General features: G+C 37.4%; 1 protein-coding gene across 3 annotated transcripts in view; it reads right to left on the bottom strand.

Annotated features, from left to right (window-relative positions):
* Positions 1 to 441: 441 nt before the first annotated feature.
* The window catches only part of SLC36A4 (solute carrier family 36 member 4), a 96,093-nt gene continuing 70,850 nt past the window's right edge, over positions 442 to 25,684 (bottom strand). For 2 of the 3 annotated variants that reach the window (XM_051780539.1, XM_051780541.1), the window contains one exon: positions 442 to 4,831. In XM_051780539.1, the coding sequence (XP_051636499.1) occupies positions 4,524 to 4,831 (308 nt within the window). In that variant the 3' untranslated portion in view covers positions 442 to 4,523. The remainder of the gene's footprint in view (positions 4,832 to 25,684) is intronic. The other variant, XM_051780537.1, reaches the window with a different exon arrangement.

Here is a 25,684-nt window from a genome sequence, read left to right as displayed (position 1 = left end):
AACCCAAAATACACTTCCCATATGTCCCACAGGGTGTGCCCATCCCCTGTAAGCAGTACTGCTCTTAGTTCATGAGGTGATCCTGAGAGTCTCCCCAGTCAACCCATTTGATGGTTTTCTCACCTGGACCATGGGCTGATTTCTGTCCTGTGAAAACCCTGGGAGCAGCCAGGTCACGGGCTCCACTTCTCTGTTGAGGTTACTGGGATTCCCCCATTCCTTTTGTGTTGATGGAGACTGGCCTTCAACCACACCACTGGCCCCTCTTCCCTTTCCTTGCTGTTCTACAGGATGGGCTCCTCAATCACTTGGTGCAACCTGTGAAATTCATTCCTTTGAGAATAAGGTCTTACTTGTAAGAATGTAAACCAAGGTAAACATATCCAAAGTGGAGTTCATCCACTCATGATTATGCCTCTGTGCTCCTTTGTGTCTCTGGAGATGAGCACTTTGCCATTTAACCTTGCAGATTCTTCTTCTGTAATTTGAGAGACATCTCCTTTTGCATGCACTGAAACTTCTGCTGAAGTCAGACTGAAGGTCTATTTAGATGCTACTTTCACCCCAGCTATTATCTGCAAGGAGTGAATCTATGGAATTGTAAATTGACATAAATTCTTAATTGTTAATAAAAGCATTTTAGGAAAACCAAATTAAATTAAGAGTAAGAAAATTACCACTACCAGATGCTACTCATCCAAGTGTTCTAGGAGAACTTGAAGATGAAACCACTGAGCTACTAGTGATTATAAACTAATATTTAAACTGGTCTCAGTACCTATGTCCAGGGGTGTAGTCAGCTCACAGACCTATAATACTAATCAATACCATGCTGGAGTCTGAAGGGTAACTCGGTTAGCTTTGGGCAAGATTCAGACTTCTCATGCCATGTTAAGATGATCCAGGATAACCAAGACATCTGTATAAGACCTGTAGATAACACACAAAACCATGGAGAAGGTTATTCTCCTTTCCTGAAACTCCACCAAAATTTTGCTGTGGTTTCTCCTGTGGACAGCATGTGAAAAATGAACTTTGACAGATGTTAGCTACATTGCTTAGTTTTCTACCAGAGGATACTTTGACACTTGAGAAAACCACAAGGAGCAGAAATACCGATTATTCCATACAGAACAGAATAAATTAAAGCATAAGAATGGGAGGTCTGACAAGGCTTATAATACATTCCAGCAATTATAGAATGGTAGTGATATTTACTGCTTCTCCAGATCACCTGGAAACATTTTAATATAAAATGAATAAAATAATCACTTTTCCACTTTCTTACCTCCTCCTCTACCTAAAATGAACTGAGTGGAATCCTTCAAGGTTTTCATCAACTAATCTCATTCCTCACTTCCAGTTGATAGTTTTCCAAGTAACACTTTCCCACAACATGTTGACACAGCACTCCATACTTACAGATAAGGCCAAGTCCAAAGCAAATATGTGAGGGCTTGTCCAATTTAGAAAAAAAGGATTCATATTTCTTTGTGGTTTTCCAAATAGGAACAGGAATTTCAGTGGGGACACCTGCATCCCTTTTTACATTTTACAATGTAAATTGTAGATTGTAAATTTTACAATGTTAACTTATTTACTAAAGCACCTCTAAAAAGATAAAAGTTAGGCAGAAGCCTAACTTTAACTGTGCTCTAATGAAAAACCTTGGAGCGGAGGTGGGATTTTTCAGGAATGCTTATGTGACTTTGAGATGAGATTTATTATCAATGAAAAGTCAGCTCTAGAGCATGTCTGACAGTCTCAAGTCACTCACTTGCCACTCCTTGGATAATTTCAAAGGCAAATTCTGCATTAGGACACCTACTTCTTCTAGTGACACAATACTGATGACAGCCAAGATAACAGTGAGTTTGCATGGTAATTTGTAGTCTTTATTGATATAGAAGATTTAAGTTTTACAGAACATTAGGCAAACCCACCCTCTTACTTGCCCAGTACTTGAGGATGAACAGTTACAGACAAGAAAATGATCCAGTTACTTGTAGTGCAGCTAATTATTAAATTACATTAAAACTGTAATAACAATATGATATTGTAAAATATAAGTTCATGTACAGTATATAAATACAATAGCTTTCTGTTCCTTGTCAGGAACATAAGCCAACCACATACATTTTTCAGTTTAATTTAGCTTGTGCTAAAGTACATTTCCATCTTAAATATATATTAATGTAAACCATACCTATGAAATCTCTCAGTTTCACTCCCTGCCTCTTAACTTGCAGCTATTACTACAGTACTATAAAAGCTGAATCAACATTCCTATTCAGAAGAGGTGTTTCTGTCAGAATTTCCTATCTTTTAAATCTTTGGCAATGCTTCACAGGACACTCTCATTAGTCAGACTTAGTTTTTTACAACGTGACATTTTAATCTTATCCAAACTAAGATACTCTGATGCCTGATTCTTTCTATTTGAAAGAGCAGGCCATGCAAATGCATTGTATGAGTGTTAAAATAACAAAAATCCTACACTGTAGGAGAAAATTGACATTGTGCAAAATATCTTAATAAACATTTTCAAGATTCAAATGACACAACGTTGTTAGACGTGGCAACACTGGCCCACTGCATAAACACACTACTTCATACCTGGTCAGTCAGTGGCAACACACTTGTCTGAAAATCTGCGCCCTGACAGGTTGCACTGCTGTCAGACACGGCAGTAAGATGTGTATGGCTTTGTATTTGGGCCAGGTCATCCAAAGTCTGATGGCTAAGTTTGGACCCCTCAAACCTATCAAGCTTCTAAACAAGTTACAGCCTTTCAAGAAGATATGGTACCTTCACTGGGCACCAAGGCCACCTCTTTAAGTTGCAGGTACCCAGGTCAGCAAATCCTCATCGATAGTACCATGGCAATATTCACTGGCACCTGCCAAATTAACCACCCAACTCTGAACTGCTCAAGTCTTTCTGCACCCTGGTAGAAGCACTTTCTCAGAGCTGCTCACTACAACACAATTGATGCAGAACAAACAGTGTGAATGGATTTGAAAGTCCTTTATTCTCCAAACACACAAGGAGAAAGATGAAAAACTCGCAGGAAAAATAACTTGTGTTTAAATCCTCTCAGTCTACTAAAAATGTTCCATGTACAAGTATTTACTGTCAAGTAAAATATGCTGCACAGAAATATATTCTTATTGGTGTGTAGTCTATAGTTTCGGTAAACAACAGATTCATTATGAAACAGATGGAAATACTTAGATTCCAAGTCTTTTAAAACAGCTTAAAGACTAAACACCCTTTAAGATGAAAAGCTGAAATTACCTTTTGTGTCTGCTAACTACCTGTATTTGCTCCTCTGTGGCACTTTCACAAGAAAGCACCTGCAGAGACTCCTCCTTTTAAAGTGCCTGCCAAGTATTTTACTTTGTCCATGCTAAAATGAAAATTAGAGCATTACTCAAAACTATTGCTTGAACAAATACATGCAGTTTAAACTACATGCTATAACGAATCCCTATCAGAAATGCCCTCATCAACACGGAGATGAAAGTGCTCATTACAGTCACCAGATGGTAGATGACAAGGGAAATATTCTGAAAAGAAAATATAAATATAGATATATTTAGTAGTATATTACTCTAGTACTGTAATGCCAAATGGTAGATTACCAAATGGCAGATTTCTGAGGAATATACTGAAGGCAAGCAAAATATTACACATATTTCTATCTTAATTTATATGACTACATTGGAGAGGTTTTGGCATACCATATTTCTTGGAGGAATGTTATAATTAAAAATAAGTTTCTTCAGAACGGGAATGAGTATGATAAATAGTTCTATTATTGTACAAAATACAGGGGGTTTTAGAAAACAAGACCAAAAATAGAGCTTCAACATTTGGAGGGAAAGTCATCTATGAAGTGTGAGACAGAAAGTCAAATATGAACTCTGAAAATCCGGATTGCACCTGGGGACTCAGTACACAGGCTTGCTAACAAAACCCATTTCTGCCCATTTACCAACTTATCAACTTGTTCTTTTTTTCTTCTAAAATAGACAAAAGAAGCAAAAATATATAAAGGGCATGTTAGATACTATTTAAGGCAGAACATAAGAATCCAAAGCCAATTATTATATGTTCCAACAGAAATAAAGATATGCAGTCTACAGACTTCTAGCAATAGGTAACAAAAAATACAATATTTTATACATTTGTATAGTTGAAATCAAGGATAAAGAAATGGTGTAAAAAATGGGTCAGGATAACAGTTACCAAAAAATGTACAAAAATAAACTGTTTATCATCTGTGGTGTTGAATGTTTTTGCATCATGAAACTAATATTGCTCTGATAAACAACATCCTGTAACGTTTCATCCAGAGTCCAGAAGGGATATATAATCATTTTCTAAAAAAATAATGTATTTTCACATGTATACCCTACATCTCTAACGAACTACCTCTCTACACAGTACCAGTAGTTGAAAGCAGGTCCTGAGTCAAGAATTTCTTGTTAAGGAACAAAATAGTTCACAGCTCCTCGTTATTACTTTAAACCAACCACCAAGTTTGTAGCATTTAAATCTGCAGGGAAGCTCTCTGTTGCATTAGCTAGAACTGCGGATGTGGGATAAACGATTTCTTCAACCGTCACATAAGTCCCTGTTAAAAATCCAACAAATCCAATAACAGCTATAAAAACATCCTTAAATACCGTCCATAAACTTAAGTTTTCCTTGTAGAAAGTGAGGATTTCAACCAGAGGTGGCAGAATCAGTCCCAGAGTGCTGCTGCTGACGGCTCCAACGAAAGAAATCACCAGGTCTAGGCGAGGGATCAGAACTGCTACAGCACCTAAAACATAAGAGAAACACTGGCTTTAGATTCAACATCCTCATGAAAAACAAAACTGCAAAATATACATAGTCTAGTGGTTCAGGCTTTTTACAAAGCTCTATCATTCACTGTTTTTCCAGCTCCAAGTGGTATGCATGATATAGATTAATGCCTGTATTTGTCAGTAAGCCTCATCTTGATGCTCATCTGAGATACTTGGTTTCAATTCTAAATTTCTGCATGAACTGGCAGAGCTTCAAGTTAAAGTGTTCTTGTACTTACAGGGTAAATAGATTTGGCCTGCAAATCACAGAGAAATGAGCAATATGAAATTGTATGGACATGTTTCTCTTTTTTGGTTGTTGATTGGTTTTCAAGATGAAAGAATAAAAGTTGAGGAAGATGAAGGGAAAGGGCTGTTGCAGGCTGCCCAGGAGACAGTGGGCAAAAAAATACTACCATCAACTAATAGATATAACTAAAAATCTAAAAGTGACATAAAATTATTCAAAATTAACAAAACCTGCTTGTGACTTGGCAGTCAGTCATTTAAGTCACTTTACCCTACAACCTTGCCTCTTGAAAAATCTTGGTTTATACAATTGCATTTAATTTGTAAAATGTTGCTGTCATAGTTGCGCAGTTAAATAAACGAGAACTTCGCTCTGCCAAGGGAGTCTGAACACAAGGCCAACACAGCCTTTTAAGCATGGCCAGTCTCACTTACTGAACCTACAACATTTATAGAAACAGAATCCATCATGTTGGACCAGAAACTTCTGGTTTTAACCCCTTTGGCTGGCAAGCCTGGGCAAGTACCCTAGTATTAACTCAGATACAGCAGTTGTCTGTCATGTAATGTTTTCAGTCCTGTATCAGCTTTCAAAGGCCTCTATATGACCCCTGTATGTGGTGGAAATGTCATTTTTCCCTCCCATGAATATATATAGCTTTGTAGCTATCAGACATTAGTGTAAACATCTACAGCACTGGCCTGCTTGCCACTTTCTGTCACTTCTTATCAGAAGAAGCAATCAGGAAGAAAGGGAATGGGAAAAACAGGTGTAAAAGCCACTAGCACATAAAAAATACAACATAATATGTTTTGGTTCTTCCATACCTCTTCTCTTAACTCTTAAGCCATAATAAAAGCATGTTTGGCTTTAGAAAAACTTCACCAATCAAATACAATGTAGACAGTGTTTATGGTAATAAACAAATCACAGAATCATAGAATCACAGAATATGTTGAGTTGGAAGGGACCCATAAAGACCACTGAGTCCAACTCTTAACCCTGCACAGGACCATCCCCAAGAGTCACACCACGTGCCTGAGAGTCTCATGCAAATGCTTCTTGAATTCTCTCAGGCTTGGTACTCTGGGGAGCCTGTTGCAGTGCCCAACCACCCTCTGAGTAAAGAACCTTTTTCTAATACCCAACCTAATCCTCCCCTGACACAACTTCAGGCCATTCCCTCGGGTTTTGTCACTGGTCACCACAGAGAAGAAATCAGTGTCTGCCCCTCCTCTTCCCTTCACAAGGAGGTTGTAGACTGCCATGAGGTCTCCCCTCAGTCTCCTCTTCTCCAGGCTGAGCAGACCAAGTGACCTCAGCCGCTCCTCATACAGCTTCCCCTCAAGGCCATTCACCATCTTTGTTGCCCTTCTTTGGACACTCTGTAATAGTTTATGGAACAAGGAGGGAGGAAATCCCCACATAACATGTGAGGATCAAAAACACAAGGCATGAATCAGCTTTATAATCAATAAAACCATGCTTTCTACTTGCAGAGCATCTTTGCTGTGGGCTGAATGCCACCAGCTGCCTAAAATTCTGACATAACCTTGATTATGAAAGGCAAACATACTCAACTGATGTTTGTGTTGACCTTCTCCATTGAGAATATCTAACCCGGGGAAACTGCATTGGCAAATACACTCAAAATTCACTTACAGATCACAACAGGTATCCACTGCTATCAGCTAATTGTTTGTTACACATTTTAATAAAACTTGTAACTACAGAGATCTCACATAAAAAGGAGGTAAGACTGAAGGTACAAGCCTGCAGAGGGATAAAGGATTCTCCAGCCCATCCTATTTGAAAGGAACATAGATGGCACAGATCTGCCAAGAAAAATCAATTAACTTGTTTCTACTTGTCATGACTATAGTTTAGTAACACTTTGTGATTCTACAGAGACATGAGAGACACCACTTGGTCACAGGAAGCTTGGGCAGAGACAAAGGTGGAAACCTTAGAAACACCCGGACACTCAAAAATAGGCAAGACAATGTTTCTTTATCTCACTGCTAGGATGGACCTACTCCAAGCCAACCAATTTCTTCCATTACTTGATATGACATTTAGAGACTGGAAATGTCACATGTTTATGTGTAATCCAGCACAGAGCTTAATGAAATAAGTCACAAAGTACCCACCTCTCTAACTTTTGCAGTCATAACCCTGTTAAAGCCATAAAATAAATGCCATGAAAGCCTAAACCACACAGGATGAGCACCCAGACCAGACTGGCAACATGATACTTACACCATCAAACACGGTCCAAAAGTAACTGAAAAGTGTAGCTGAAGTATATTTACAATGTCTCATAAAACTCTCAGCTAATTACTAAGTTATTAATATGAACAATGTGTTGTTCAGAAGTAAAAGAGAGGGCTGCACATTTATTATCTTGCCAATTCAATAGATGTAGTGGGTGTATTCATTTAATACAGATTTTCAACTTCTGTAATAGGCCTTTCAGTTCCACATGTGTCCAGAGTTTAAAAGGCACTCATTAATTTATAGTTCATAGTTTTGATTGAAACACTCTGCTTTATTAAAATAATGAGAGTATGTTTCATATTTTTTAATTGGAAAAAACCCCAACTCTAGTTTATAGTTGCTTTAGGTTACAGAAAAACAAAATGCTGTGTGTTGGTTTGAATCTCATCAAGCACTTGTCTGACTCATACGAATTTGTATGGATCTGGATATTGCTGTGGGAGGAAGTTTGAAAATTTGCTTCAAGGTTTTAATTAGTGTCTTATTTATTCTCTAACAATTGAAAAGAAATACAACTCATGTACTCAAAAGTTAAGAAAGGGGTCCATTTTCCAGAAGAAGTAAACAAGGGGCATTCCTACAGGTATGGAATCTGATTTTCCCAGCCATGTGTAGGTTTTAAAAATACAATGCTAAGAAGAAATTCTGAATTTGTACCAATATCTGCAAATTTGCTAATGGTACACTCAATCCCTTCATCCAGATTATCAATAAAGATATTAAACAGAACTGGGCCTAGCACTGATCCCTGGGGGTCACCACTAGTGACCAGCCACCAACTGGATGCAGCCCCGTTCACCACCACTCTCTGGGCCCAGCCCTCCAGCCAGTTGGCCCCTGTCCAAGCCATGGGCTGCCAGCTTTTCCAGGAGAATGCTGTGGGAGATGGTGTCAAAGGCTTTGCTGAAGTCCAGGTAGACACATCCACAGCCTTCCCCTCATCCACCAGGAGGGTCACCTGATCATGAAAGGAGTTTAGGTTGGTCAGACAGGACCTGCCCTTCCTAAACCCGTGCTGGCTGGGTCTGATCTCTTGTCCATCCTGTAGGTGCTGTGCGATTGCACTTAGGATGATCTGCTCCATAACCTTGCCAAGCACTGAGGTCAGGCTGACAGGTCTGTGGTTTCCAGGTCCTTCTTGCAGCCCTTTTATGGATCAGCATGACATTTGCCAACTTCCAATCATCTGGGACCTCCCCAGTGAGCCAGGACTGTTGGTAAATGATAAATTGACACCTTTTCTTTGATCAACATTTAAATTGTCCTTAGGCTTGAATAAGAGCATGAGAGCCATATGAACAAAGCAACCAGCAGAAATAACAAGAGATAGCATCCTATTGCTTCTACCTTAAACTCTGCAGTCTAATCTCAAAAACTACTACTGATGAATTCTCCAGCCTCTCTCAGCTATGTAGTCACTTATTTGTGTCAGCTGAGGCTTTTTGGTGGGAGGAATACTGTAGTAAAACTATTCTATTTTCTGATGGGACATAACACCCCAGTGGAAAGATGCCTTTAATTTTATTCAGTTTATTTTGTAGTGTGGCTTCTTTTACAACTTTTTCTCCTTGTTACAAAATCAGCAGACTACTTGCTGGACTTGCTTGCTGGGAGGTTAATTCCAATGAGACTGCTGGGGGCAAAAAAAAGTTTTGCCATCTCCACCCAACTTAAGTGCATTATAGCTGCAGATGAAGTCAAATATGTGATTACCATATTCCAATACTTCCTCCAGTAATCAAATACTGAGCTACTTTATTTCTATCAGAATGTAATGCATATACCATGCTAAATCCTTGAGCAAGATTGGTACAGCTGTAATTAGGATCTATGGATCTAAGTAAAGATTGAATAACATTTTAGTCCTGTCCGTACACAGTCCAAAACCAAAGCATATTATGACTTCATCAGGAAACTTTAATCACACAGGTCACTCAGAAAGCCTTTTTTCCATGTTTCTAGTAGGACTTAACTTATTAATAAGCATCTTTAGGAAACCAGAAAGCAATTTTGAAATTTAAAAGGCTAATAATAACGATAATTTTCACTATATTTTCCTTTTGGTCAGTAATAAAGCTGTTTAATATCTCTTTACTAAAATCATTAAAAGAAATGACTTCTCAGATCGTACCAGATTTTAGATTTTATCTAGTATTTAAACATAATTCTGATAAAAAACAGGTCAGTGGTATTTAAAGATTGCACCTAAAGAAAAGAAGTGTGTTTCCAGATCAGTAGTACAGCCCAAGCAAATTATCCTAACAGCAGATTTCATAAATCGGCATAGTCAAAAAGACTGAGGGCTTTTAAAGTACCAAAAATATTGGATATCACTAGGGGTTGGTAACTTCACACAGCTGAAAAGCAAATTGTCTCAAGTGACATACAACCAGTTCTCTTCAAAGGCAGTGATAGTGCTGAAGAGGTTCCTGTTCTGCAGGAAGACAGCACACCCCACTTTCCATTTGTACTACTTTTCCAGGACCAAACCAGAAGACTACAGCATTGATGTATTAAAGACAGATGTCTGACATACATACAACTTTCCAAAAACACAAAACAAAATCGTATTTTTAACAGACAGATGCCTATGGTATGACAAAGAAAGGGTCCCTTCCAGGAGTTAAAATTGCCTAAATTAAACATTTGGCAAAGAATTCTGCTTGGAGGTAAAATGGCAAGTAAAAACCTCCTTCCTAATTAAACATCCCAGGCTGCGCTCTGTGTCCATCTTTCTTTACAGCAGCAGTGCTCAGCCAGTCAATCTGGCATCCTCTTCTTCCCTTTCCCCTACTGCAGTGTTTCCTGGATCTCCTTCCCTAATGCAGCACCTTTGTATTTTCTTCCAACTCCCTCCTCCTTTTCTGCAACATTCTCCTCCACACTGCCCAAGTGTTTTTCCTTCTAAGAGAATAGAAAAACATTTCTCTGCTACAGACTACCCCAGAAGGCTTAGCCAGTTTGACTGCAAGGAGTTTACATGTGCAGGCTGGACAACTAGAAGGTCAAGACACCTACATCTTCTCAAGTAGTTGTTTGACCAGAGAATCCACGTTGTCTTTTCTGTGCATGTATATTTCCATGCTCTGTCTATGAGTTGTAACTTCCACCTTGGCTTGTAGGCAGGCAAAGCAGTGGGTGCTGCCCCTCAAACATCAGCTGGACGTTGCTGATTTATTTAGAGAACCACAATAAATCATTTATCTCTCCTTTATAAAACAGTAACCTACCACATTGCAATTAAAACTATTCACATTTTAAAAATAAATGACAAAATTTAAGAAAATTTAGTATTTCAATAAAATATGTATTTAAATTACTAATAAAAAAAAATGCCTTCCCTGAGACTTCCACAGCGGAAACCAAACTGTGTTTTGATATATGTGTACTAATCTGCAGATAAACTAATGCAAATAATAACTGAAGAGCATTTGTGAATAATTTACATATTGAAAGACCCAGTTTAAAAAAAGGATTTTAGATAAAGATCCTGGTATTATATAATTATGAATTAGAAATTTTTTTTTTCCTGGCCAGAAATGCTATTTACCATAGAGTTTGAGGTGGTGTTTGAGCTGTTCCTTGAAATATCAGAATACTATAAGATACATACAGAAGATAATTTCTTTAAAAACTTCTTCAACAGAAGTAATTTTCCTAACTCAATTTCCTAAAAAAATATATTTTTAAATACCAGAACTAAATAGAAAAAGGAACAAAGCAGTAGATAGACTGCAGTTATACTATGATGTGACAAACACTACTTGCACATTAGCAAGGTAGAGATATAGCTTGCACACAGGATAACCACATGTATCATATAGTTTGGCTTGGCCTTTGGAATGAAAAACTCTTTCCTCACTATCTTCCTGCAACACAGATTATGAGAGACAGAGACAGAAAGTACTTCACATCACCTGCCCTCATATTACAACTCAATGTTTATGATTGCTTTGTCCTGTGTTAGTAGAAAAGACCAGACTCATACAGGAGAAGATGGTTTCAGTATCATTACCCTTCACAAAGAGAGATGACCCAGGATGCTGCCTTGATACACAGCACAGCCTTGTTCAGGGAATGGGCAGATCCACTCCTTCCCCCCTCCACACCACTTTCTCAGACAGGTAAATAAATTCAGTTTTTACAGCACTTTGTAGAGATTTCAAAGCTGTTTATAAAAGGGTTTATATTATTTTTATTCCTTATGTAGAAAAACACATGAAGAATTACAGCAGACCAGTGATTTAACAGCAGCATTAAGTCTAGCCTCCCTACCAGGTTACCTAAAATACCTACAAGCCAGGGTGAAGTACTGGCATGTATGACTGGCACAAGACACCCATTACAGGACAGCATTCCCCCCATGCTCTACTAATAAAATTGCTTCCTTCTAGCTGTCTGTGCTTTATACAACTCCAAAATTTAGGCAGTGTAATTCGTTCAGATTTCAGCTTCCAAGACCTGCACCCATTTTAAGGAGAACCCCGTGTCACAACAATCCTATGCAGCAGAAGCTGCATGAGCAGGTACAGCTTTACAGGGACAGGGATGGAATAGCAGTGACACAGCTATGAGGCAATTCTTCCCCTACTCACCTCCTCAGGACCACTCAAAGTGACTTCTCTCTCCAAGTCAAATGTCCAAGTGGTAGTTAATCAACTGTTTGACCTCCTCATCCTGTTCTGTCTGCCCCATTGGATCTCCAGAATTAGTGTATTTTTACTAAGCAAACCAGGCAGTGAGAGGCTAAGGAAACTCCTTATGCTGCACTTTGTCCCGAGCTGCAACACCAAGCGATCTTCATAAAACCAGCAAGCAGAAGTGCCTGGCACAGCACACACTGGATTAGGTGAAAATGTATTTGACCATTTAATTAACTACAGTCCATAGGGACACAAGTGGCATTTGGTTAGACTGTTAGATCTGAAGCATTTTATTTATTCATTTGTCTCTGCAGTAAATTTATTTGAGCTTTGCTGCTGGTAGCTTATCATACAAATCTTTCTAGGCATACTTCAGTGAAATAATGCAAACAGCTGTTACATGCAGCTAGATTCTACAAATGAATGTAAAGCATGCAGCAAAATTCATTAATACTGTGTTCTAAATGGATGATCCTAGATCATGTCAGTACTGAGACTTCCCACTGTCAGTCACTCCCCTTCTGATTCTAAGGACTCACCAGAAATGAGTCCTCCATTGAACTTTTTTTCTCTTTGGCTCAGTCTCTCAAAATAATATTTGACTCTGAGACAGCTGAAAGGTTTTCAACAGTGCAAGAAAAAATTAATGTTTGCTTATCCAAGGACAAGACTGTTTTTGCTACAGGGAACAGAAGAAAATAGTTAAGAGGAGTGGTTAATCCTTGAAGAGCCAGCTGTGATGCTTCCAATGATGCTGAAAAGTCATATTTTCCTCTACTCACTGTCACCACTCCATACTTCTCAATCTTTCTCTTGGATACACTGTGTATATCAAGATATGCCACAGGAAAGTAGGCAGGGATCCATGGCTGCTATTTTTTGTCTCATAACAAAAACAATAATAAGTTAAAATAACTTTATATTTAAAAAGTTTGTCTTGCCATTAACCTTGAAAATAAAATTTTCATTATATACCTTTTGATTACTACATAAAGTGAGCAAGAAATAATGTCATGAAGATGAAACTGAACATACGTAGCTTTAATCTTAAGTTAATATGCTTTGCTCCATAAATACATAAATACATTTTTGGCAGAAAAATTGCCAAAGACACCTTTAGGAATAGTAACTATTACTTCTCTTTATTCTTTGGGTTTCTTTCCTATTTCATAATAAAATTTTATATTTCTTTAATAAAGATGATTAAAGAAACAGCTGATTAATATGACAAAAATGTCTATGTTATTGTGGAATTCTATTTCTTACATAGCAGATTAAGTTAGCTCTCCCTCCTCTCCCCAAGTATTAAAAAAACCTACAGAACAAGCAGATTCTGTTCTGTAACTTTAATAAAACTTCTGAGTCTCTAGCCTGTGTTTTTGGAGAGGAGGTTATATGTGCTATAGCTTCCATCAGCAGGAACACATTACTTTGCAAATGGAATTTGCAAACCAGAAGACATATCAGACCAGTTTGCCTAAGGAGGGAACTCATGACAGAGTTCTATCCTAAAAAAAAAAAAGTACAGAGGAGGTGAAGCAAGGACATGCTATAAAAGAGAAATTGGAAACATCACGTGGACATGTCTGGATGGTCTCAGGAAAGGCAAAATTCTACTAAACAGAGACATTCAAGGGATGCCAAGGGCAATAAGAAAAGCTTTTACAACCACTTTGGTAACAAAAGACTGAAGATAGAAATGTGAGCCTGCTGCTGAATGGGGTGTGGGATTTAGTGACAGTACACACAGGAAAAGCTGAGGTATTCAGTGCTGCCTTTGCTTCAGGCAGTCTCCTGGCCCCCAGTATCAGTGAAAGAGCTCAACAGGAAGAATTACCATCAGGGGATGAAGATTGCATCAGGGTGTATTTGAGAGAACTCAAACCACAAAGGTATACAGGACATGAAGGGTTGCATTCAAAAGTGTTAAAGAGAACTGGCCAATGTCCTAACACCACTCTGTACTGTCTTTGAAAAGTCATGGAATTCGAGGGAGACCCCTGGTAACCAGGGAAATTAAATGCCATCAAGAAAAGCCAAAAGATTAATACAGGGAAATAAAGGCAAGTCAGACTTCCTTTGGTCCCTGGAAAAATAATGGAGCAAGTCATCTTGGAGCACGTTTCTGGGCACATGAAGGAGAAAAGGGTGTCTGGGAACAAAAAAGTAATGGATTTACATAGGATAAATCATGTCTGACCCTCCTGATAGCCTTCTCTGATACAATGTCTGGATTTATGGACGAGGGGAGAGCAGTAGATGCCATTTACCTCAACTTTAGAAAGGTCTTTGACACTGTCTGCCATAATACTCTTGTATCTGGATGGAGGGAAAACAGATTGGTAAGAAACCTCACTGGACAAAAGAATAGTGGTTAACAGGTCATGTTCTACCTGGAGGCTAGTAAAAATCCTATAGCTGGCAGGCAAAGTAAAAGCTTCCTGTAACTGATAAAAAAATGAAACAATCACATGAATTATGTTCTTTAAGCCTAGAAAATGATAATGCACTCACTACAATACTAGTATCTCACAAAAATGTCCCTGCAGCATGAAGTACCAGTGCTAAAAGTGTGCTGATATCACATTTAAGTAAACATTAATTCAAATAATTAATTTTTAATCCTCATTCAAAGCTGGATTATACTTGATATTTTAAGTGATACTTCACTGTATTTTGATTTCTTATGTAAAATGGTTTAAAAATTTTTATTGATAACATCAGATGACACATGATATTATTTAAAAAATAGCTGTCCTAACTATCTTACAAACCAAATACTTTAGTCCCCTGAGAAATTTTAGTCATTTTCAAATGGGAAGCCACACTCCGATTTCACGCAATGCTAAAAGTTTTCCACAAAAAGCAAATGCTTGGATTCTCAAGTTGGTTTTAAGTATCTGAATTGGCCTGCTCCTTTCGCAGTGTGAAAATGCAGAGGTTTTGGGTATGATCAGTAGCTATTGCACATGGCACATACTATATTATTACTGACACAGTAATAAATACCTTGTGAATTTGCTGCAACAGATCAAAAGTTAATTAAAAAAATGCTACCCTTAAAAAGATAACAATCACTAACAATCATGCTGCAGTGGGATGATCAATGCATTTCCAAAATAGTACTTTGCAACAGCTGGTGTCACAGGCACAGGTTAGTTAAAGCCTGCTGAGTTGATTGATGATATAGAAACAAGCTGCCAAGTGCCTTGGCTTCCTGGAGAGAATCATGTGCAGTAGCTAGTTGAGGTTCAGCTCCCTGCGTTGGCAGGCTTAGGCAGATTAAGTACTGAATTATGGCCTGCAGTCCAAATCCATCAAAAAACGCAGTCATCTGCAGATGTTTCTAGTCTTAATTTGTTGGTATTTCACCTCACAAAATGAAGTTCAAAGAGAGCAGCTTGCTTCATCACACAGGCAAACTCGCCTACAGCTCGGCACAGTAGAATTCAGGCACAGCCTGTGTCTGCAGCATCACCCCCTCCCTGCATCCAGTCAGCTGTGCTCACTGCAGGCTGGGGCTTCCTGCACAGGTCACTCTGCCAGGTGTCTGGGAACACGCACCACACACTGTGCATGCCCAAGGGAACAGGTCACCCTCCCTGGCATTCTTTCTTAGCATTTTATGACCCAAGTAAATCAATACCCAACATGTGATTGCATATCAGAAGCCTGTATTGCCATAGACTGTCCTTTACCTGTAATTTTCAAAGGGCTCACCACCATCTTTTCCACTTCATGGGAGAGGGGAAATAATGACCTAGTGCTCACAGCAGTTTCATGGGAATGGGAGAACTCAGGTTGGATGCACTCCTCGAGGAACTGAGATTTAAATCCCACTTCGAGTGTCCCAAACACTGGGTTTCCACCTACAAAATTACCTTTCAATTATTTTTTTCTAAATAAGAACTGAGCTTGTGTTGTGTTGTGTTGATCAGAAGCCTTTTTCTGGCTATCCTCAAATGCTTTGCATTCTGTTTTAGGGATGGTTTTCTTCCCATACCAAACTCTACCTTTGGTAATGCTGTTAAGTGGACAGTGAAATGATTATGTGTAAATATAATTTATAAAACAGTACGAACTCCCAGAGGATGAAAGGCAATACTAAATATCAAGCGCAAGATACTACTGTATTATAATGTCATTTTTTAACTAGTAGGCATTACAACCACTACATCAACTAATAAAGCCAACCAAAAAATCTTCAGAGTATGTAATACTACCTCCATACTTTGATAAAAATACTCGTTTAATTAAAATTAACTGGAATATTCTTGCGGAAATTATTATGCATATTTGCTGTCTATGGTCTTCGTATTACTAAAAAAAATAAGCTGGAATTAGTTGTAAACTAACTAAAAATAATTAGTTGTAAACTAGTAGGAAAAAAAAGTATGTTTGAATTGAATTGAATTCCAGTATGTTTGAAATTCATCAAACCCCTAACTTTTTACTGTCCAGAAAATTGCTGCAATGACTTCATCATTAGCTCTGGATTCCACTGTTATTTATAACATAATATTAAAATCTGGAGTAGTTTTGTTAAATCTAATTAACCTTGAGGGGTAAGTATGGGAAAGATCTTATACTGTTTTTTGTTCCCAAAACATTGATCTGGATGTTGGAGAATTGCTTTACTCTCAACCTAAACTGAGGGAGCAGTTTATTACTTGCCAAAAGCTTTGTAGATATTGATTTAAGGATGTGATTATAACCACGGAATTAGACTATTGATCTACCCATTGTCAGTATAAGAATCAATTTAGAAAACAAGTGAAACACAAAATTGCCACAAGTTTTTTCAATTAGAAGAGATAATACTGCTTATAAATCATATGAGCAAGAATTTCACTAGTTTCCCTCTGGAGAAAAAGTCATGAAAGAAACAAGAAAAAGGAACAATGAAAATACTCACAGGAAAACGTTATCATCAAACTGTATCAAAATGGACTAAGAGGATTTCCACAAAACTAAAAGGACAAAAAGCTATAGTAGGTGTGGATTTAAGTAAAAGGGTCTTATGGTAAGGTAGATCAGTACTGACTGTTTGTTTTGGAGATAAACAAGAACTGATGGTTGAATCAATCTTGAATGCAAACATCATGTCAGAGAAAATCATATTTTATAGGTTAGGCATGGCTGCACACCACAGAGAACTGTGGAGGACTGTTAATATGGTCAGAAAACACAACAGGTCAAAATTTTGCTCACAGTGACACAAGCAAATATCCCCACCTCGGTGGCAATGCTCTGTATTTGTTTGACTGAAAGTTTAGTGTTTACCCCATGGACAGAATTATTCCATATGTTTACTGGATAATTATATTTACTTAGCAAAATAATTTTTTGCTTGTTTTTTTTAGAATGTGGTTTGTGCAATTTTCATACATTATATAATATTGATCATAGTTGATTATAAAAATAATAACTGAATGAAAAATGAAAAGGTACAGGAAAAAATCTGTACTAAATAGCACCAGATGTGGACAGATTAGGCATAGGTCTATGAGCTCGTCCCCAAAAAGACCTTGAAGAATCTATTACAAGTGAAATGAAGAACAGTTTTTGTACTAAGGAACATTCAGATTTTATCCCTCTCTTTTGTTATCACAAGGTATCTCATACACTCTCAAGATAAGTGATTCTTTTTCGGATGAGACAAATCAATCAAGAATATACTCCTTCAATGAGGAGAAAGAGTACATGACAAGTTCTTATTCATCCCTTCCTCTTACAGCACAAATTTAGCACATATATCCACACAAGCACATTATACCACCATTCATAAGCATCTATCTCTTCAGAGTGAGTTGCAATATGTCACTAGAACAGGGAAAGGAAAATCGCATCAAAAAAAAAAGATAAAGCAGAAGTGCAAAAAATGTAACATCATGAGGATTGAATTCATCTAAATATGCTATATGGATTTTTTCTTAATTTTGCTCTAAAATTTTAAAGCTGTATACCTTTATTATGACAAGTGATCTTTAAAGTCCTGGCTCTGCAACAGGTTGGTGAAGTCATTATAAACAAGTCACAGAGGACTTAATTCCATCTGTACCTCAAGACTTAGAGTAAACTTTGCTGCCCATTGCACACAGAAGGGCAGAGAAAACAAAATAAAATTGGGATGAAAAAATTCCTAATTTTGACCAACGGCAGTTCAGAAGGCACACCAAGCTACTACCACCCAGCAACTGCCCTCCAATCCTTTAAAAACAAGGCAGATGTTTGAAGGCCTTTGTGGGGTTCAGCTTATCAAGCCACAAATCATGAATAATGCTCAGGCATGATTAATATTTTAGCTTTTTATGCTTATTTGAAGCACCAGCAAAGAAAATGCCTGGAGTGACTAATTCCAGCTATGAAGTAATTTTTTAAAAGACAGCTGAAAGGAAAGCAATGTTTCAACCCTTATCAAAAAGCTAAAAAAACAATAAGGTGCTGGTATATAAACCAGCAGAAAAATTATACTTTGATGGTCCTGAGTATTTTCTTTATTGCTAATTGCTTTCAATATACAGTGAAAAAGCTCTCAAGTATTTTCAAGGCATGCTTTCACTACCTTGCAATTTTCAAAAGGCTTACTTGAAACCTGTTTATCATGTCTAGCATCTTGAAAGAAGAATTCTGTACATTTTGCTCTCTGCACAGCAATCTATCTATGCTTGAATAAAAATATATTTCCTCATCAGTAAATTAGGAAATCATTTTGAAAATAAGCTGCAAGCCAACTTCAGCAGCAGTGTCCTGCTGGGGTTCATTTCAAGAGACTTCCAATCAATTTCTGTTTTGTTTTTTTTTTTTTTACACAGTATACATTAAATTGCTATTCGAATTTTAAATGCTCTCTCATGCTAACCTAAAAATACAGACGGGTAAGAACAGTTTTCACTCATTTTTACATGAGCTCACACAAAACCGCAGTCAATCAGAGATGCTGACTACACTTGCCCCACCTCCCCTGGGAAAGCAGATTGCTCTTTAACAAGTAGTGCTGCTACAGAAATGCAATCACTGACTTCCTGTCACTTTTAAGTTTGGTTAAAATCCTACCTAAATGCCCCTTGTCATTTGAGTGACATCCAGAATGCCACACACAGAGCACACAACTAACACAATGTGTCAGTTGTCCAGTGAACTCTCCACATAGATGGAATCCACAGCAGGGAATTCACTGGACCAGTCTGCCTCTACTCGAGCCACAGTGTAGTATTTTGCTGGTCTACTTATAGGTAGAAAAAATAATTACCACTAGAAAGTAAAAACAAAATGCCAACAATTTGTAAACATAAAAGGCACCCAGAGATGTTTAGCTTAATTATTTCCTTCTCGCTCAGTAGTCAAATCTTTCCATGTGCTGCATTTGTGGCTAAGACACTAAAACATATGCACATCATTGCTTGAAACACTTTCCTAATCAGTTAGCTTTACTAGTTCGACCATTTTCTTCTACCGGCTTATTGTGAGGACAGCATATCCAAAGAGAAATTAAATACCATAGACCATAGCTGGGATATGGTACTCTTTCAATCTTGTTTCCTTGTTTGAGTTAGAAAGCAATACTTCAAAGGAGAAATGGCTTCTGCCTGTAAGTTGCAAAGATTGGTAAAAAACTGACTGATACCAACATCTCTTTGCATTTTGCTCCACATTTTACATACCTCCCTGAAGGGAAAGAAACACTTTCAATGTATTTGACAATAATTTTCAGTTTCCTTTCCCCACATAATTATTTTGCTCCCCAGTCATATTCATTCCCTTGCTCAGGAGCATGCTTGATAGGTCTTTTTTATAGCATGCATTTGAACACAAGTTGGAATTGTATCTAAATGACTTTCAAAAGTCATTTAGATCATAAGTCTCCCATTAAGTACTTGATAGACTTCACTGTCAATTAGTCAGAGGAATTTCAATGAGCAAATATTGCTTAGCTTGTTTTGCTCAATGTTTTTGTATCTATTTTTCCCCAAATCTGAACACCTCTCCTTTACTGAGCTAGTTCCTCAGAAGAGGACAGTGTTTGGCAACTTCAGCTAATTAGCCTGCGTATCTCGACTGGCAACATAATGTCCTGTCTTCAAAGAGAAAAATTAATCAAGGGCTTCACTGACTATCTCACCCTTTGTTTAAGCCACAGCCACTTGAACAAACACCCACATCACTTCAGGCTTCAGTGGATGCCACTGAAGATACAGATACAACTTTGTAAGAAAGGGAAAACAATTTATGCTAAATACCAATGAAATGTGGGAGAAGTATGAAAATTGGGCTTGCCTTTCCTTACGAATGTTCTAAGAAATGAAGCTCAATTCAGCAACACAACAACGGGACAGAGTAAAGACTGCAAGATACAACAACCCGCGGCAGAGTTCTTACGCCTAAAATTCACAGGACTTTATCGAGTAAACTCTTCAGACTTCATTTTCTGCTATCCAGAGAAATATAAAGAAATAAATACAAACATCAGAAACGTATGTTCCCTTTGATGAGATAGCTCACAGAAGTAGGCTTATTTATTTAGCGCTCTAAACCAGAGAAGTCATCCCCTGGGTAACGGACCCATTTGTTCTTTTGCTGTGAAGTGGCTTCCACAAAGAGACAGGCACATTCCGAGAAAATCTCTTTTGAGTTACATAATCACAGAATACATCAAATTGGAAAGGATCCATAAGGATCATCAAGTCCCAGCTCCCTGCTCCTCACAGAAGCAATCTAATCTGGTTTTCAAATGTCAGGCACAAGAAGTCTTCATTTCCCTAGGCCAAGAGACACCATCTGCATAACACTTTGGAGAAATTTGTTTTGTGTTTCACCCCTACCCTGAAACTAGTTCAGTTTAATTTTTCTGTCAGTAATTCACTGTTGCTTACAGATTATCATGGGCTGTGAAGGCTAGGATTAAGCTAGAAAAGCAAGAGATCAGGAAGTGTAAATGATTTTTTAAAAATTTCTAAAATGTAAACTGTAACCTACCACTGAAAGGACAATGGAATAGCAATACACTGAAAATTAGTAACAATGCAAAACCAAACCCAACCTAAAGGAGAGCTTCGGCCATGATAAAAGTGATGACTTCAGCTGGCTGCTCCAACACTAAGAGATTACTAAAGATCACTAGGTAAATTATATTACAACTATAATATCTTTCTCTGTAGAAAACAGTTCTTTTATTATTTTATTGATTTTACCTTTGTTATTATTGTCATTTTACCCTTACTTATGCTAGTTTAATTTTCTTCAAAACCTCTCCATCAGAAAACTGAAGTTATTTGTTTTCATCTTTAACTTCCATATCAAATCAGTTCAGCACAACTTCTTCCTGAGCTATGTGCTTTAGCTCTGCTAAACACCACAAAAAAAAGTTTTGCCCCAGAATGGCTTTAACCTTTGCTACAATGTTTAAGATTTTTTTCTAATTAATGAGGACATTGACAAAGGGATCAAGTGCACCCTCAGGAAGTCTGCAGATGACACCAAGCTGAGTGGTGTGGTTGACACACCTGAAGGACAGGATGCCATCCAGAGAGACCTGGACAAACTAGAGAAGTGAGTTTTAACAAGGTCAGGGGCAAGGTGCTGTATTTGTGTCAGGGCAAAACCCAGTATTAATTCAGGCTGGGGGATGAACTGAATGAGAGCAGCCCTGATGACGATTAGAGAGGTGGAACAGCTCTACCATCATGAAAGACAGACACTGGTGAGAGAGTTGGGGTTGTTCAGCCTGGAGAAGAGAAGGCTCTGAGGGGACCTTCTAGCACCTTCCATTACCTAGAGGGGGTTTACAGGAAAGCTGGAGAGGGACTGTTTTCAAGGGCATGGAGCGGCAGAACAAAGAGAAATTGTTTTAAACTGAACGAGGGTGGGTTTAGATTAGATATTAGGAATAAAGGGTGGTGAGGCACTGGAACAAGTTACCCAAAGAAGTTCTGGGTGCCCCATACCTGGAAGTATTCAAGGCCAGGTTGGATGGGGCTCAGAGCGACCTGATCTAGTGAAAGGTACCCCTGCTTATGGCAGGAGGGTTGGAACTAGATGATCCTTAAGGTCCCTTCTAATCCACACACTCCATGATTCAAGACAATGCACCCAGGGGTAGCCCATCAGGAGCACTGGATCATGTAGTCTTATTGCAGTTTAAATGACTTTCTGAGAGAATATAGTTCACTTTTTAATCTCAACAGACACCATTTTTATTACTGGCAGACTCATCACTTTCAATCCAATGTACTGACTGTCAAACAGTTACAAAGCTGCATCAGGATGAGCAGCTGAAAACAGAGCATCAACTGATTCCGGTTGCTGCCATACTAATGCTCTTCTGGAAGTCCTGAATTAGCTACACTAAAAGAAATGGAGATGGAAAGAGGTGAAACAAAAGAAAAAGTAATGATTCTCAAGGAAAGAAAATGCCAGAGTGATAATGAATGGAAGAAGATAAGATACTGTGATGGTAAATATTTGGACATCTATAATATAGCTGTGGAAGGAGTTCATTGTGCTAAATGCCAAATAAAATACTATCAAATTTATTTCATACAGCTCTATTTCCTTCCAGAAAATTTCTCATGCCTTCTGGTGAACAAGAATCTCACTTTTGACTTCAGCACAATTTTGTCGTAAATAGTTATCAACAGAGAAAAATGGGATGACTTTAAGGAGGAGGTAATTTTATTTTCAGTCCTACCACAGAATAAAATTGATGCAAAATCATACCAGTTTTTACAAGCTTCTTTATACCTAGAAGTCCCTACCATGCAGAATTTATAATCAAACAAAAAGCTACATATAAGATGCAGTAGTTGCACATCAGGACAAAAGTAGCTGTCTACTTCAACACTAACTCATTTTATAACAAAATATAGTGTCAGAAATAAAAAGTAGTCTACTCTACATTATTGTTCAACTGCCTGTAAAATTGTACACTAATAAGGAAGCCTTTCAGAAATGAAATTGAAAAAGATCCAAAATTATTTCATTTCTCCATTTGAGAAAACAAAATTCAATTTAAAGAAAATCTTTTCTTGTATAATACTTCAGTTTAAAATTATATTTAATAGAAACGTCTGAAATTTAGTAGTGTAGCTGGAAACCCATACTTTTAGAAAATATCTATTTCAGTTAAGTATAGGGGAGCAGCCTGAAGTATTTGACAAGCTGTAATCAACATCGTAGCACTGCTTAGTTGTGCTAAACTGTGCAATGCATGCTGTAGCAGCTGCAGAATGGTCACAATCAAACACTCTCCAAATAAGTACACTTCTTACATCATAAGTGTAGACACAGTAACTTCTTGTAAAAACAGTGGAGTAGAACTTTGAAGTTCTGGCCATCTTTCAAGCTTCTACCACATTAAAGACAGCAAAAAAGAATAATCACTATCAAAGTAAAGCCCAATAACTTTATTTTTCTTCTAAAATTTAATTCAATATTTAGTCATCAGTTTGAGAATTACTTTAGGGATGAGAACGATCATGCTTCTTTTGGCTCTCCATTGACTACAATGAATTTCAACTCAGGTACCTGCTGAGTCTGAACCTACAAGAAGTTTGTCTAAGCACAACTGCCAATACACCTAATACAGTGTCACACACATCCAAAAGCTTTGTAACTGTGTTTATTATGTCAAATGAATAAAAATAATGTAAATAAACTTAAAGGTCACAGTCCTTCATAACCACGTATGCGCATTATACTCTATGGATGTTCTGGAATTAACCAAGTACTTTATGTTACTGGATATTAAATACTCTAAATTTCAACTAGTTTCATGTTACCACATTCTTGTACAGATTGGACTATTTATGGTTGAACTCAGTTTTGCTAACCAAAAAAACCCAAAGTATGGGATAAAATCAAAAGCAATACATTATGATCTTAGAACACATAGCAGTTTGCACTGATAATTGAATGCATCATTTAAATACAAATATTCAAATACTAAGAACTTTTGAAGAATCAGACTAAAATTACTATTTCACAATTGGCCTAGATGTGCACTAAACTGTGGAAAGAGTAACTAAAGAGTAACTGATGATGTTTCAACTGAAATCAATGCAACACAATTCTATCCTACAGATTTGCTGTGGCCAAATTTTCGAACTGAGGTCGTCAAAAATAACCAATACTAAATCTCTTCAGTGCTGTACCTGTACTATAGCATCTAAATAAGCTGACTGCTTTCCTCACAGTCTGATCACCTGCAGTTGCATAAGACAACTAATGACATAAATCTTGTTGGCACACTGCACAAAAGTATCAGGCTGCGTAAATCCAAACATCTGAATGTTTTCATACAGTCAAAGCTAAATACCACTTTAGGCACCTCATCAAAGCCTGAATTGTTTCCTATAGATAAACTGAAATTTAAAATTACTTACATGTATTAGCACAAGGATAATTCAAGACGAGTGTCTGAATGACAGCATTTAACCTAAGTGTTAGACACAGAGCAGCATGACTTGAAGAACAAAAATAAAACCTCTGGGAATTGCAACATTCAAGGATAGCAACTATCAGAAAGTACTAGGGAAAAAAAACTGTCTCGTAAATATCTAAACTTTCTCAAATGTGTTTTTAATATTTGAAATTTTTAAACTTGGCCTACTTGTGGAGATCAAATTTTAAGTTATATTTTCCCAAATCTACAGATTTCAATCTCTGACTGCCAAGAAGCAAGTAGCTAAATGAAGGAACTGCAACATCTCATTTAGCATTAATGAAGTCAACACTTCAATGCTGAAGTAGAAATAGCGAACATTCAAACAACAGAGTTGATTAACATGCAGCTCAGAAGGAAAAACAGGTGATAAGAACGTTATGAAAAGTGATCTGATTAGTCTGCAGTGGAAGAAAAGAAAATGTGGAAATACAGTTAGATTTTGTGGAGGATGATGTTTCAAAAATTCAATGACTAAAAGCCAGACAGAATTGGACAGGAAATGAAAAATAAAGCTTGACAAGCCTATTTATTTTGGCTCATAAGCATTTCCTTAAAATGAAAGAATATTGCTTTTTACTCCAATAGAATTTGTGAGTTTGATTTGGGTTAAGGTATCAATCCCATTCAATGAAAGATATTTCAATAAGTGAAATACTTTATAGGAAGACAAACCCCCTACCTATGTTAGCTATACCAGGCACAGATGAAGGGACTCTAAACTGCAGAAGTTCAAAATAAAGCAAGGACTATGTTCTATATCCTTATTGTACAGATGCATGTTTAAGGGCCTAGTCTTGAAAAGCGTAATATGGACAAATTAGTGCCATTCACTGCTCTAGTGGTCTATTTGTGAGAGTGGGAGCTCTTACTTTAAATCTTTAATATAAATGCTTACACAAAACTTTGGCAAACAGAAAAGTATGAAGGCAATATATATATTTGTATATATAGAATATAGTTTGCTCTTTAGATATTAGGAAGGATCAAGACTGCATAGGCAACCTTGATTTCATGATTTCTTGATTTCAAAGCTTCATACCAAAACTCAGGAATACAGAATAACACAATTTGAGACCAGACTTGAACACAAAACTGCATGTTGCATATTGAATATGCTTGACTTTTTAAAAATAATGGCATCCTGACCATTCATCAAAAAAAAATTAAGACCTGAAGCCTAGAAGGAATGGTCAACTGTGCTTTGAAACAAACTTTC

The sequence above is a fragment of the Manacus candei genome, unplaced genomic scaffold (genome assembly GCF_025592945.1).
Source record: "Manacus candei isolate 608988 ecotype Guabito, Panama unplaced genomic scaffold, ASM2559294v1 h1tg000014l, whole genome shotgun sequence".
NCBI lineage: Eukaryota > Metazoa > Chordata > Aves > Passeriformes > Pipridae > Manacus > Manacus candei.
The sequence above is the reverse complement of the archived record's forward strand: the minus strand, read 5'-3'. Positions and strand labels throughout refer to the sequence as shown.